The sequence below is a fragment of the Scyliorhinus torazame genome, chromosome 1, assembly GCF_047496885.1.
Source record: "Scyliorhinus torazame isolate Kashiwa2021f chromosome 1, sScyTor2.1, whole genome shotgun sequence".
In the NCBI taxonomy this organism is placed as follows: domain Eukaryota; kingdom Metazoa; phylum Chordata; class Chondrichthyes; order Carcharhiniformes; family Scyliorhinidae; genus Scyliorhinus; species Scyliorhinus torazame.
The window spans coordinates 187,734,794-187,748,384 of NC_092707.1; the positions used below are offsets into that span (position 1 = coordinate 187,734,794).

Here is a 13,591-nt window from a genome sequence, read left to right on the forward strand (position 1 = left end):
GATCATGGGAGTTTGTTTACTGGAGTAGTGCCATTGCTGGAACAAAAGAACAGCAATTTCAGAAACGGCAGAAGTAAAATGTTACATTTACACTATCAAATTATTGAATGAAAGTAAAAAGAGGTAAGCTTCAACGTTGCAACAGTGAGACACTGTAAGTTAATTGGCCTGTCATAAAAAGAACGGAAAGTTTTCTGAAGGCCGGGTGGAAGAGTGCCCCAGTGAGAAGCAACCAGAATAGGTTTAGAAAGGATCTGTGGCAGGGCGGCACGCAGTATTTAGCATTGCTGCCTCATGCCGCCAAATACCCGGGTTCGATCCCGGCCCCGGGTCACTGTATGTGTGCAGTTTGCACATTCTCCCAGTGTCTGCATGGGTCTCACCCCTACAACCCAAAGATGTGGATTGGTCACACTAAATTGCCCCTTAATGGGAAAAAAAAAATTGGCTACTTTAAAATTAAAATAATTTTTTTTTTAGAAAGGATCTGTGCAATGGAAAGCAGAACCTTCCTCAGATCTGATGGGTCATCCACTTGAAATGTTCATACTGTGTTCGCTGATGCTGCCAGGCCTGATGCGCGTTTCCAGCATTTTTGTTGGTCTTCATTTCAGATTTCCAGCAACCAGAGTATTTTGCTTTTCTTTTGATATATGGTGGGATTTTCCTATCCCGTGTGCAGGGGAGGGTGGGGGAAGGCATCCTGGGGCTTGACTTCATTGCATGTATTTGGTTATTAATTGCTCAGTTTCATGGTTGTGTGGATGCCTGTATCATACAAGTCTTCCTACCTTAAATACTTACACCATGGCAGTAACAAGTATTAGCTGGCAGTGCAATGTATTTTTGTGTGATGACGTAGTCCTCGCTACTTTGCTCTTACCAGCATCACACTTTGGGGGTGATTTTTGAGTCTTTGTTGGGGCAGCAACTGAGGCAGGCAGGAAATAAAAACAGCCCTGACTGAAAGTGTACCAGTTACCCAGGTTTTCTGACTCCATCTTACCTCAAGGCCATTTTGTGAAGAGGTGGGAATGGGGGAAATGGTTTGGGGCAGCCTCTGGCTTAATAGAAGCTCCCCTGAAACAATTGGCGGCCTGGCTGCAAGATCCATTTTTAAAATTTAAGTTTATTGTTATAACCCACATGATATCTACGTGGATGGACTATTAGCCTCCCCATGAGCCTCATTGAATATGAGCTTCTGTGCTGAGGGGCGAGGGCCCAACAGTGGAATAATGGACTCTAGTTCTTTTCTTCTGAGATGCTGTGGGACCATTTGGTTTATGGCGTAAAAAATATGGCGACCCAATGGCCGTTACTGGCCGAGCCATTGTTCGACCTTAAGAAGTCTGTAGAAATTTTGTTCTCAAGAGAAAGTGCAGAAAAGGGAGTACAGGAAAGCAAGGGATGGAAGTGAATATTGTGGGACGTACACCTTCCCGCCATTCAGCGCGCCCCCAGATTAGAAACTCCTGGATCCCCGCATGGGGCAAAAACCATTGAGGCCAGTGTGAACATTGAATAGGCCAGATGCTTCCCCTGAATCAATAGAGAGTGACCCCAGATGGTGTGGCATGTACGGCCAAAACAATCGCAGGGAGCAAAAGCCACAGGGCGGCCAGCAAACCTGTCATCCCACCAGGAGTAGGCATCAACCCAGGGCAGTCAGGAGCAGTAAGGATGTTGCCCAAACAGACAGATTGGATCAGACAGTTCAGACCAGGTGACGCAGTTTACATTCAAAACTTCTGGGTTGGTGCCAAGTGGATCTCAGAAACGGTAGTTCCACAGACAGTTTTATACCAGGTTCAAGCTCAGGACCGAGTAATCAATAAGCACGTGGACTACCCCAGACGCAGGAGACCGGCATGGTGGCACAGTGGTTAGCACTGCTGCCTCACAGTGCTAGGGAGCCGGGTTCGATTCTGATCTTGGGTGTCTGTGTGGAGTTTGCACTTTCTCCCCGTGTCTGCGTGGATTTCCTCCGGGTGCTCTGGTTCCCCCCACAACCCAAGATGTGCAGGTTAAGTGCATTGGCCATGCCAAATTGCTCCTTAGTGTCCAAAGGTTAGATAGGGTTACAGGGGTAGGACGAGGGAGTGGGCCTGGATAGGATGCTCTTTCAGGGGTTTGCTGCACACACGATGGGCTGAATGGCCTATTTCTGTACTGTAGGCAGCAGGTAGGTAGGCAGTAGGCTCAACGTGAAGCTCCTCGGGAAGTATCACTTTCAACTCAGGCTGCGATGGCGCCAATGAATCCAAAGGCATTGCCCCCAGGGGAACCCGCCGCAGAGATCCGAGAGGTCAAGGACTCAACCCATCTCTAATTGCCCTTGAGATTGTGATGATGAGCTGCCCTCTTGGACCGCTGTAGTCCATGTGGTGTTGATACCACCCACTATGTTGTTAGGAAGGGAGTTATAGGATTTTGACCCAGTGACAGTGAAGAAACAGCGATATATTTCCAAGTTAGGGTGGTGAGTGACTTGGAGGGGAACCTCCAGATGGTAGGGTTCCCAAATATCTGCTGCTCTTGTCGTTCTCGATGGCCATGGTCATAGGTTTGGAAGGTGCTTCCTGAGGAGCCATGGTGAGTTCCTGCAGTGCATCTTGTAGATGGTACACACTCCTGCCACTGTGCGTCACTGGTGGAGGATTTGAATATATGTGGAAGGAGGAGCAATCATGCGGGCTGCTTTGTCCTGGGTGATAATAATAATAATCGCTTATTGTCACGGGTAGGCCTCAATGAAGTTACTGTGAAAAGCCCCCAGTCACCACATTCCGGCGCCTGTTCAGGGAGGCCAGTACGGGAATTGAACCCACGCTGCTGGCATTGTTCTGTATTACAGGCTAGCTATTTAGCCCACTGTGCTAAACCAGCCCCTATGTTGGTCTTCTTGAGTGCTGTTGGAGCTGCACTCATCCAGGCAAGTGGAGAGTGTTCTATTACACTCCTGACTTGTGCTTTGTAGATGTTGGACAGGCTTTGTCAGGAGGTGAGTTACCAAATCAGGATTCCCATACCTTTGATGATATGCAGGGATGAATTTGATAAACAACTCTGCCATTTTCCATACAACATATTGCTATTCTGTTGCAGAAGTCAATTTCCTCTATTAAACTCCACATTTGGCGAGTTGACTCGTTAGGTGAGCATGATAAATGGTACGTACATGCACATCTCAGAACAATGTAATCACATGATAAACGATGCAAACTTAGAGAAGAAACAGGCCAAAGCATAGGGATTGAAGCACTGACAAATGTCAGCATCAGTTCCCAAAAAAATTCACAATAGAAAGTTCTAATTAATTCAACTTTACGATCAGATAAAGATGTCACATTTTTTCCAAGTTGCATTCAAACATCAGTTGTCATATAAAAAGGAGCACAAGCCACATTGGAGACACTTATTATATTGCTAGTCCTGCTTTGCCATTTCTCATAGTGGTAAGAGGATATATAGGGCGCGATTTAACCAAAAGATTTCTCAGAGAGGTAGCGAGCGGGAAGGGGGGGAATGACAAACTAGGCCATGTCCTATGTGAAGCAAACGAGGATCAAGGCTTCCGTGGCGCTCCAGATTTGCTGGACTCTCATAGCTGCCACATGTCCTCCATCCACCGGGTGGTCAAGCACGTCCTCCCCAGACTCATCTCCAGCTCCTCCTGGTTCTGCGCCTTCATGACCTTGTCCTCATCCCCGGCCACATGTTCTTCCTCCTCCATCTCCAGCATGTTTCTCTGAGCTGTGCCAGGTTATGTAGGGCACAGCAGTCCACCACAAAGCAGGTGACCCTTTGTGGGGTGTACGTCAGAGCGGTTGAGGCATTATAACTGCATCTTGAGGAGTCCGATGCACCATTCAATGACAGCCTGGATGGCCACATGCACCTCATTTTATTGGGTCTGTTACTGGCATCATTAGCCAGGTCCTCAGTGGGTACCTTATCTCCCAAGAGCCATCCGGTCACCCTGGGGTGGTCATCAAAGAGGCCGAGGATGTCCGACTGTCCCAGGATGTAGCTGTCGTGCACACACCCTAGGAAGCGTGCACACATGTGCATGATCACCTTGTGGTGGTTGCACACAAGCTGGACATTCAGGGAATGGAACCCTTTCCTATTGATGGAGGACACTCCCTGATGGTCTGGTGAGCGCTAGGCGACATGCACACCATCTATTAGCCGCTGGGCCTGGGGCATCCCATCGATGGCGGAGAATACTGCTGCCCATGCACCTTGCTGGGCCTGATCATGTCAAAGTTTGTATAGTTCGCTGCCCGGGAAAACAGGGCATTCATGACATCACAGATGCACTTGTGGGCTGCAGCTTGTGAGATGCCACACAAGTTCTCACCAGTGCCCTGGAATGATCCTGAATTTCAGGGCTGCAGTCACCTTGATGGCCACCAGGAGCAGGTATCCTCCTCCTCCACATGGTGCCAAGTCGGCGAGGACATGGCACAGATGCTGCATCATCCACTTGGTGAGGCAGAGCCTCCTGCGGTGCACACTGTCTGTCATCTGTTCGAACGACCAGCAGTGCCTGTACACCTAGGACCATTGACGGCCCACCCTCTGGGTCCCTCCTTGTCTTGATGGGCAACCTCAGGTTGTGGGGTACATGGGCCACCGCACTGTCCATTGATATCCAAGATATCGTTCATTGCATTTAATATCCGTAAGGAATTGAGAGAGGGGGACAGACTGACAACCATGGTGTCCCTGACTCCGGGATACTCCATTGCCCCATTGCTCCCCATTCTCCCCCTCCCCATTCCCCCATTTCTCTGTCTGCCCCATTCCGCCATTGCTCCCCTCCCCTTTCCCTCATTGCTCCCTCCACCTAATTCCCCCATTGCTACCCCCCCCCCCCCACATCCCCTGCCATCCATACACTCTGCCCACACACCCCTGGCCTGCTCACCGGACCCCACACCCCGTACCCCTGATACCCACGTAATGTTACCTTGGCCAGGTACTGGTCTCCTCCCCATGCGCACACCCTTTTTTTCCAATTAAGGGGCAATTTACCTGCCCTGAACATTTTTTGGGGTTAGGAGGTGAGACCCACACAGAGGCGGGGGGAATGTGCAAAATCTACACGGAAAGTGACCTGGGGCCTGGAGCAAACGCGGGTCCTTAGTGCCAGGAGGCAACAGTGCTAACCACAGCTCCACCGTGCTGCCCCTTGAAGTGCTCACTTAACTACAATTGTCAACTACCAATAGCCTTCAGCTGAACGATTAGAGGCCTTTCGGTCAGTGGGAATTATGGGTGTTCAGTGGGACTGGTGGGCTGTGGTTGCCCCATGAATGGAATCACACGATCCAGGGGGTGGCACGGTGGATCCGTGGGCACTGAGACACCCATCTCCCCATCCCCCACAGTCGAGACCATGGGCAGCCGACTCCCCCCTCCCCCCACACCCCAGCCCACACCCTCCTCCAAGTACCAGGGCAGCCACCCCAGTGCCCACGGGTTCATTGTCCGGGCGCGAAGATGGCTACTCACCTCCTCGGGTTCCCGCAGCAGCCCTTCTGCCAGTTTTACATTTTTTAAAAGGAATACTAATCGATGCCCGTGTGACCACTTGCTGGGGAGGCCGTTAGATCATGGGAGGCCTTCAGATAGGGGGTCATTTCCATTAATTTTATGGAGATTTAGGGAAATGATTTCGCCAAAGGGAGCTGGCTGGTTATATCGCAAACAGATCGGTGCCCGACACGGTTCTCAATTTTGGCCTCTCCTGCAGAATAGCCGGGCCAATTATTCAGAGTGACTGAGGAAGCCAAATTTCACTTTTAATGCCTGGTATTTTGGACCTTTCTCAGTTTTTTGGGACTCCACCTCCGACAATTACTCACTGAAAGCTGTCTATGAGCCACCTTATTTTTTATGTACAAGCTGAAAACACGCAAGATTATATTGCAGTTGGAAGAAGATATCTGTTTTTAGCATTTCTCAGGATTGGTTACATTTCCCAAACTTGCAGAGCAGTTGGGATGATTCTAGATCTTTACAGCACTTGAAGATTGGTTGTCATGAATGACAGAATTAAAGGGCAGGTTGTTGAATTCACAATTCGATCCCTGAAATTTGTTAGCAGTGGGAGGAGGTGAAGAGCACAGAATTGCTAACAGTAGTGTGTAAGGTGTGTGTAAGGTCCTGAGAAGTCGCGATATGTGTTGTACTCAGTGTTTCTGATTCATACTTGGACATTTGTGTCAATCAAACTGGCAGTACCTACCGAGAATGTTTACAATTTGTAACATCAGATCAAATCTAATGCTAATCAGAAGCTGGTTGTTTACCAAAACGTTATAAATTCATTTGAATATGCTTGCATGCATAGATATAAATATCATGGCAAATGAGCTAAAATGGGAATGCCTCTCTTTCAGCTTGCTGCACTTGCTGAAATAAAAAAATGTATTTCCGCTGGAACAACAACTGCTAGATGAGAAAAGATCCATGATGTTCACTTTTTACTGTTCCAGGGCTCACATAACATCAGAAACGAAAAAGACTAACAAATCATAGTAATCTCAATTAATCTGCAACAGACCCAGAAATAACCCCAGTGTAAAAAGAGATACATAAAAAAATTGGCATAACATGTATACATCCACTCACATCACAATGTATGGCAGGCACATGTAAAGTAAATAATAGGGAGGAAAATGTGGCCCTTTAACACACAACATTGATACACGTTCTCCAGTGCTGGTAAAATGAGCTGGCAAAGCACACTCGTACTTTATTGGAAAGATGCACGACTTTACATGAAAGTTAAAATCACATTTTCAGCTATATTGGCGAGGATGATTTAATGCCTAATGAATTGAAATGTAAAAGGACAGATCCATGTTGCAAAAAAGCAATTGGTCTAAAATCATCTCTGACAGAACAGTGAAAAAAATCACCTCCTTGGTACCAAAATGGTGCAGGGAAAACTCTTCACTTAGTATCCAATCCCTCAGCAACAAGGATAACTTGCAGTGTGTTGGTTCATAATTCAAAATGTTTATATTACTGCAACCAATGGCTGGATAATGAGATAAACTATAAACCATCTCCAAAAGGGACTGAGGGTGAAAACAACTGCCTTTACCTTGAAATAATTGGGAAGAACATTCCAATGCAAAGATAGAAAACAAAAAATAAATTATGGCCCACTTCTGCAGGAAGTTCCACATTATTATGTGAGAGTATCATCAAGCATTTCAAAAATCGCAGTGTGGAGGCATTAAAATGTTGAACTGCTGCAACAGTGGACATGTCTGAAGCAAGTGTGTCCCTAATATATTCTGTCAGATGTGATAATTGGGTGCAAACTATTGAAACACATTCCATTGGTCAGGAAACAGTAACATTATAGTAATGTTACTGGACAAATAATCCACCAGCCCGAACTAATACTGCAGGGACATGAGATCAAATGCCAACATGGCAGCTCAGAGAACTTAACATTCAAGTCATATCATGGATTGCAGCAGTTCAAGTAGACTGCTCACCAACACCTTCCCAAGGGTAATAAAATGCTGGCACTGCCAGTGACACTTGCATCCCGTAGATAAACAAGGATTTTCACAAAATCCTCAAACATTGGCAAATTTCAGCTTATTTAGGACATAAATTCATCAGTAAAGAATGTTTGGGCTTCATGGAATAACCACACAAGCTTGACAACATAAGAAAAGACTTTTACATTTTGTTTTCCTAAAATGGCTCTCATGCAACAAGAGGTTGACAGGTGGTTATGAAAAGTATTTATATCTAAAGAGAGAAAGAAGTTTTATTTTAATGTAAAAGAGCCTTCATCAGTGGAAACAGTACCTTGTCCTTAAGTTTTCTTGATGAGGTTGACCATCATAAACTGATAATACATCAAAGTCTTCCTCCAAAGCAAATGATTGAAATGCCAATTGTATTCTATTACGTTCTTCAGTGATAATCGTCCAGGTGCAGTTGGCATAATTTGGATACCCATATGGAAAGCCAGGGCTATCTATAGTTCCATTAGGACCACGTAATGTATCACCACAGTTCTGACCTGCAACACAAATGTATATATTTTGATATTGAAAACACCTGATTGACAAAGAATAAGAAAATAGAACATAATTAAACCAGCAAGAGACTTGAAACAGATTGAAAAAGCTCCGATAAGTATGCAAAAAGGAAGAGATTCGTGAATTTCAGCATGGACCACTTAGAAGCAGAGAAAGAGGAAATTGCAATGGGTAATAAACAAATAACAGAGGATTTAACAAATACATTGGGTGGAATCTTACTGCCTTGGTTTTTAAATCAGGATTGGGACCACTTGTGGGTCTGAATCATGATTATTTATGAGGCCCACGTGCCTGCGTGATCTTGCTGAAGCTGATTAATTAACAGGTCATCATTGTGATCCCTGTCGAATTTTGATTGGTGAATGGGATTTGCAGGTGGGAAGCTCAATAGAAGCGCCCAAGGCTGTGGGCACCCTGCAGAAGAGGTGGGTATTGCTGGTGTAGGCAGGAGACTGTGAGCGCATCTCAAGATGAAGGCCCCCCTGGAGATGTCAAAAAAAAGGTTAAATGAACTGTGCAGCAGCTGCCACGCCATAATTATGGAGAGGGAACCCCTCAGCAGAATAGCCTGTGGCCACAGCTTTAGCCTTCCAGTATCTGAGGAGACAGCCTCATTAATTTGTCCCTAAATGAACATTTAACTGCTTCTAATTATCTACCATTCACTGTCAGGTGGGTGGCTGATGCTGGCATCACCTCACCACCATCAGGGTCGTTTTGAAGTGGGAACACGTCAGACCTTCTACCTGCCATACACATTTGAAAAATTCCCTGTCCTCCTGTCTCCAAAGCCAGCTATGTGCAGCTGATAATATATCCACCCTATATATAGAGGCTAGTTTAGCACAGTGGGCTAAACAGCTGACTTGTAATGCAGAACAAGGCCAGCAGCGCGTGTTCAATTCCCGTACCGGCCTCCCCGAACAGGTGCCGGAATGTGGTGACCAGGGGCTTTTCACAGTAACTTGATTGACGCCTACTTATAACAACAAGTGATTATTATTATATCGGTCTTCATGGTAGATGATATAAAATAAACAACAATTCTGGAAATGCTAGGTATCCAAAGGTCTAATAATAATCAGGAATTTAAAGAAATGCATATTAACAAAGAAGTAGACTAGAAAAATAATCGACACATCTCCTAGACCTGACAGCCTATATCCTAGGCTTACAAGAGAGGTGCCTACTGAGATAGTAGATACAATAGTTTTAATCTTTCAGAATTGTCTAGTTTCTAAAACTGTTCCAATTCATTAGAAGGTAGCAAACTTAACCCTGTGATTCAAGAAAGAAGACTAGAAAAAAAACAGGAAACTACTGGTCCATTATCCTAATAATATTAAGAGGCAAAAATTCTAGAATCTATTATTAGGGGCCGAGTAACAGGTGAGCAGGGTGGCAGAGTCAGCAGGAATGTTTATTAAATCTATTGCAACTTTACTGAGATTATATTTAGCAACAGTGGTTCAATTGTGTTTGGTATTTTCAAAAATCATTCGGTAAGATGCCACACAAGTTACTGTTACGCAAAATTAGAGCTCATGGCCATAATTTTACCCCGCCCCCCTCCCGCCCCCCCACACTCATCTCACCCAGTGTATTTTAAAGCCGTGGGTGAAAATGTGAAACTTCAGTGTGACATTATGGGAAATGTTCAGAATACAAAGTTAATGTCATATCATAATTAACCACTAGGTGGAGCTAGATGCAGAACTATATAAAGCACTGACTCACAGACTTCTGGGGGAAGGCTGGAGAGGAGAGCATAGGTGTAGTGAGAGAGATCAGAATACAGTTATAGGTAGAGTTTGGAGACTAGTATTAGTTGAGTGTAGATTGTAGATTACTAAGTTATTGTTTACTATGTAAGTAAGTGGCCGAGCTTTAATAAGTAGTGTAAATAAATATTAGCTTTGTTACTGAACTGAGCTTTTGTGGCCTTTGTGAACACTACCACATCCACCCTGATAACAAGAATCACAAAGAACACCACATTTAGTGTTGGGGTTACTTGCCGTTTCTTAAATGCCCCAACCTTGCAACGATTTTAGGCTGGGGTGGAGAAGACTTCGGACAGGCAGCACAACCTTGCCACAGTTGAAGTGGGTATTTCCTGCCCAGCTTCAAGTTTTAGGCTGGTGTGTGGATTGAATCTGCGTGGGGGAAACCCGAATATAAAGAATGTTAGATCTCGGGTAGGGAGGGTGGGGGGGGGGGTTCATCTCCATCAGAAGTCCCCTTCTGAGTGGAGGCATCTTCCCCTTAAGGCTTGCTGATTTCCTGACATCTGTCCCCCTTACCTATGCCCCAATTACCCCCCCCCCCCAAAAAAAAAAACCCAGGCCTTCCCTACCCTCCCCATCCCGGGACCCCTTACAGTTGCCTGGGTACCTGGGTCTCTGGTTCCCAGGACAGAGTTTCAATCAGCTTTATGCAGCTCTTCTTCTAGCCACTGCAGCGCTGTTGCTGCAGGGAATGAAGAGCTGCCAACCAATCAGATTGACCGGCAGCTCTCCAAGGCAGACTTCCTCCCAAGTGAGGACGGAATTCCAGCCTAATGCCAATCAAAGCTCATTAGAGTGTGCATTTGCAGCAGGCAGCTGGAGTCAGTGAGGATCCTAAAAATTCAGGCCCCATGGGACGGGGAGTAAGATATTAGCATGGTTGGTCAACAAACAGAAAATATAGCGTAAGAATAAAAATGTAATTTTCAGGCTTGCAGCCTGCAACTCGTGCAGGGTTCTGTGCTTAGTCCAGACCAATTCATGGTCTATATCAATGGATTTATATGAGTGGACGAAGTGTAATATATGCAAATCTGCTGATGATTAAATATTAGGTGGATGTAATCTATGTGGAGGACGCAAAGAGGCATCAAAAGCAGTTAGATAGGTTAAGTGATTGAGCAATAACATGAAGGACATACTATAATGTAAATAAGTGTAAAATTACCTAGTTTGGTAGAAAAATTAAAAAAGCAGAAAGACTGGGAAGGAACTCAAGTGTCCTTGTATACAAATTATGTACAGTGACAGCAATTAAGATGGCAAATGGTGTATTAGCCTTTATTACAAAGGGATTGGAGTGTAAGAATGAAAAAAACCTTGGAGAAACTGTACTTGTACAGTTTGGGGCTCCTTACCTAAGGAAGGATATGGTGCAGCATGGATTTTTTAGACTTATTCCTGAGGTGGGGGGATTGTCCTATGAAGAGAGATTGAGAAAACTAAATTATATTCCCCAGAATCTAGAAAAATGAGCGGTGATCTTACAGAAACATGAAATGTGGAACGAGTACAGATGCTGGGATGATATTCCCCAGGCTGGGGAGCCAAGAACTAGGAGTCACTGTAGAAGAATAAGGGGTTGGCCATTTAGGATTGTGATGAAAGTAAATTTCTTCATTCACAGGGTTGCAATCCTAGGAATTTTCTACTCCAGAAAGTTGTGGATGCTAAGCTGTTGAGTATATACAAAAGTCCGCTGAACGGGGCATTTAGTTGGGTGTTACTCGGCGCTTTCGCCACTATTTTTGGCCTCCCCACAGGCCTGATCACTGGCATGCGAAAACTGTCACCTGGGCATGCTGGCAGTGCCCCTGCCAACCTTGCAGTGCCAGTGGGGCACCCTTTCAATTCCAGATTGGCACTGCCAGGGTGTCAGGTTGGCAGTGTCGAGTTGCCCAGCTACCAGAGGGAGTGTCACGGTATCACCTTGCCTTGTCCCTGACCACCCAGGGCCTCAACTCCACAGTGAGACCTCCCAGGTGGCATCACGACTGGTTCATGACTTTGTGAACAAGTATGGAACAGTGCCCGGTTAAGACCTCGCTGGCGAGGCTGGTGAATCCCGGGATCCAGATGAATTGGGCATACATATATTTAAATTAGCCGAATGGAACATTTAAATATGCACGCCTGTATCTCACCCAGCAAGATGTTTTGAGGATCACAATTTTCGATCCAGGCCTCTTACGAGATTCAATGGCCTCGCCCCAAACCAAGTCAGGCACGACAAGGCCGCTGAATCGCGACTTAAGAATATCAAAGCGTATGCGCATCATGTGGCAATTGAATTGAAGTAATTGACCATGGGCTTATTAAATGGCAGAGGAGGCTGTAAGTGCTCTATTGCCTGCCCATGTATATTCTTATGACATGTTGCACCATTTTTCTTAACTTATCTGTTTCAAAAGTAAGATGTAACTGTAGATAAAAACGGTTGCCACACAGTAGCAAATCAAAGTGTATAATTTTTCTGTATTATGCCACAAAGCATTGAAGTTAAACAAAACATGTCTACATGGGTGTCACCTCCACAACCCAAAGATGTGCAGGGAAGGTGGATTGGCCACGCTAAATTGTCCCTGAATTAGAAAAAAATTAATTGAGTACTCTAAAGTTAAAAATATATATTTTTTAAAAGTTAAACATTAACATTGCACCACTTGGTCACCTAACTTACAAGAAACAGTCATTTGGAATGTTGACTAAGATTCAATGACATGACTGAGGATGAAACATATGTCAGTGGAAAAATAATACAGGAATTGAAATGGAACAATTTGCTGTTTAAACTTTAATCCCAGCCTCACTCCAGCTCTATGCTACACCAATTTTGTTTGAATGTATTGTAGGCATTATACACCATAGCTTCTGCCAATAGTGGGGCTCAGAGATCTGCAGGGACAACACAAGGCTAATCCCAAAGCTAACATTCCACCTCCTAAAACAACGCAATTTCAGTCAGAACCAAGCCGAATTAGGGACAGGAAGGTCAAAAAGAAAACATCATAGTTGTACTTGAATACATCGTGACATTGGTCCATTGACTTGACTTTCTAAGCCAAATTACACAATGCCACAATTCTAATATTTTTATTGCACTAACCTCCGTGTCAAGCTGAGAAGACACAAAAACATCATAAAATAATAATTATCCACAAAATATAACAAATGAATTAATTTGAGATTGAGATGTGTTTAATTTACTGCAGCATTTAGGCGGTTCAAACATACCCTAACACTTTCTGACCAAATTGGTACATTTTTGTCACTGTCATCTTATATTTGCAATTGATTGCAGATTTTTTCCTTATTTATTATATTTTATCAATGGAAATATGCTCTGGCTCCAGCATTGAGTTTGTGTTTTCAGCTTCTGGCCAAAATAGATGTCTTTCTCGTTTGATATCCCTCCTGCTAATTAATCCATTATATGATGTTTGCAGCCCAAAATTGTACCAAGGCGTATTCATTGAATAATAATTGTCCTGAGGTCAACAATCTATCATTGATGGTGTTCGATTATGACAATGGGGAGCAATAAGAAAGGCACAGCATTCTAAAACTTCAAAATACTGTGCGAGAGGACTGAATGGGCGTTTGTGTTGATATTGTCAGTTTCCAACTTGAACCATGCCAGTAATGCAAAGAACCTGGGGCGAAATGCTCCGTTATCGGCGCAAAGTCCGCCGATCGGCGCAAAAAACGGCGCAAATC

General features: G+C 44.7%; 1 protein-coding gene across 1 annotated transcript in view; it reads right to left on the bottom strand.

Annotated features, from left to right (window-relative positions):
• LOC140418834 (CUB and sushi domain-containing protein 1-like) overlaps positions 1-13,591 on the bottom strand; it is a 573,350-nt gene that overhangs the window by 203,663 nt on the left and 356,096 nt on the right. The window contains exon 2 of the mRNA XM_072502498.1: positions 7,849-8,065. Coding sequence (XP_072358599.1) covers positions 7,849-8,065 — 217 coding nt within the window. The remainder of the gene's footprint in view (positions 1-7,848; positions 8,066-13,591) is intronic.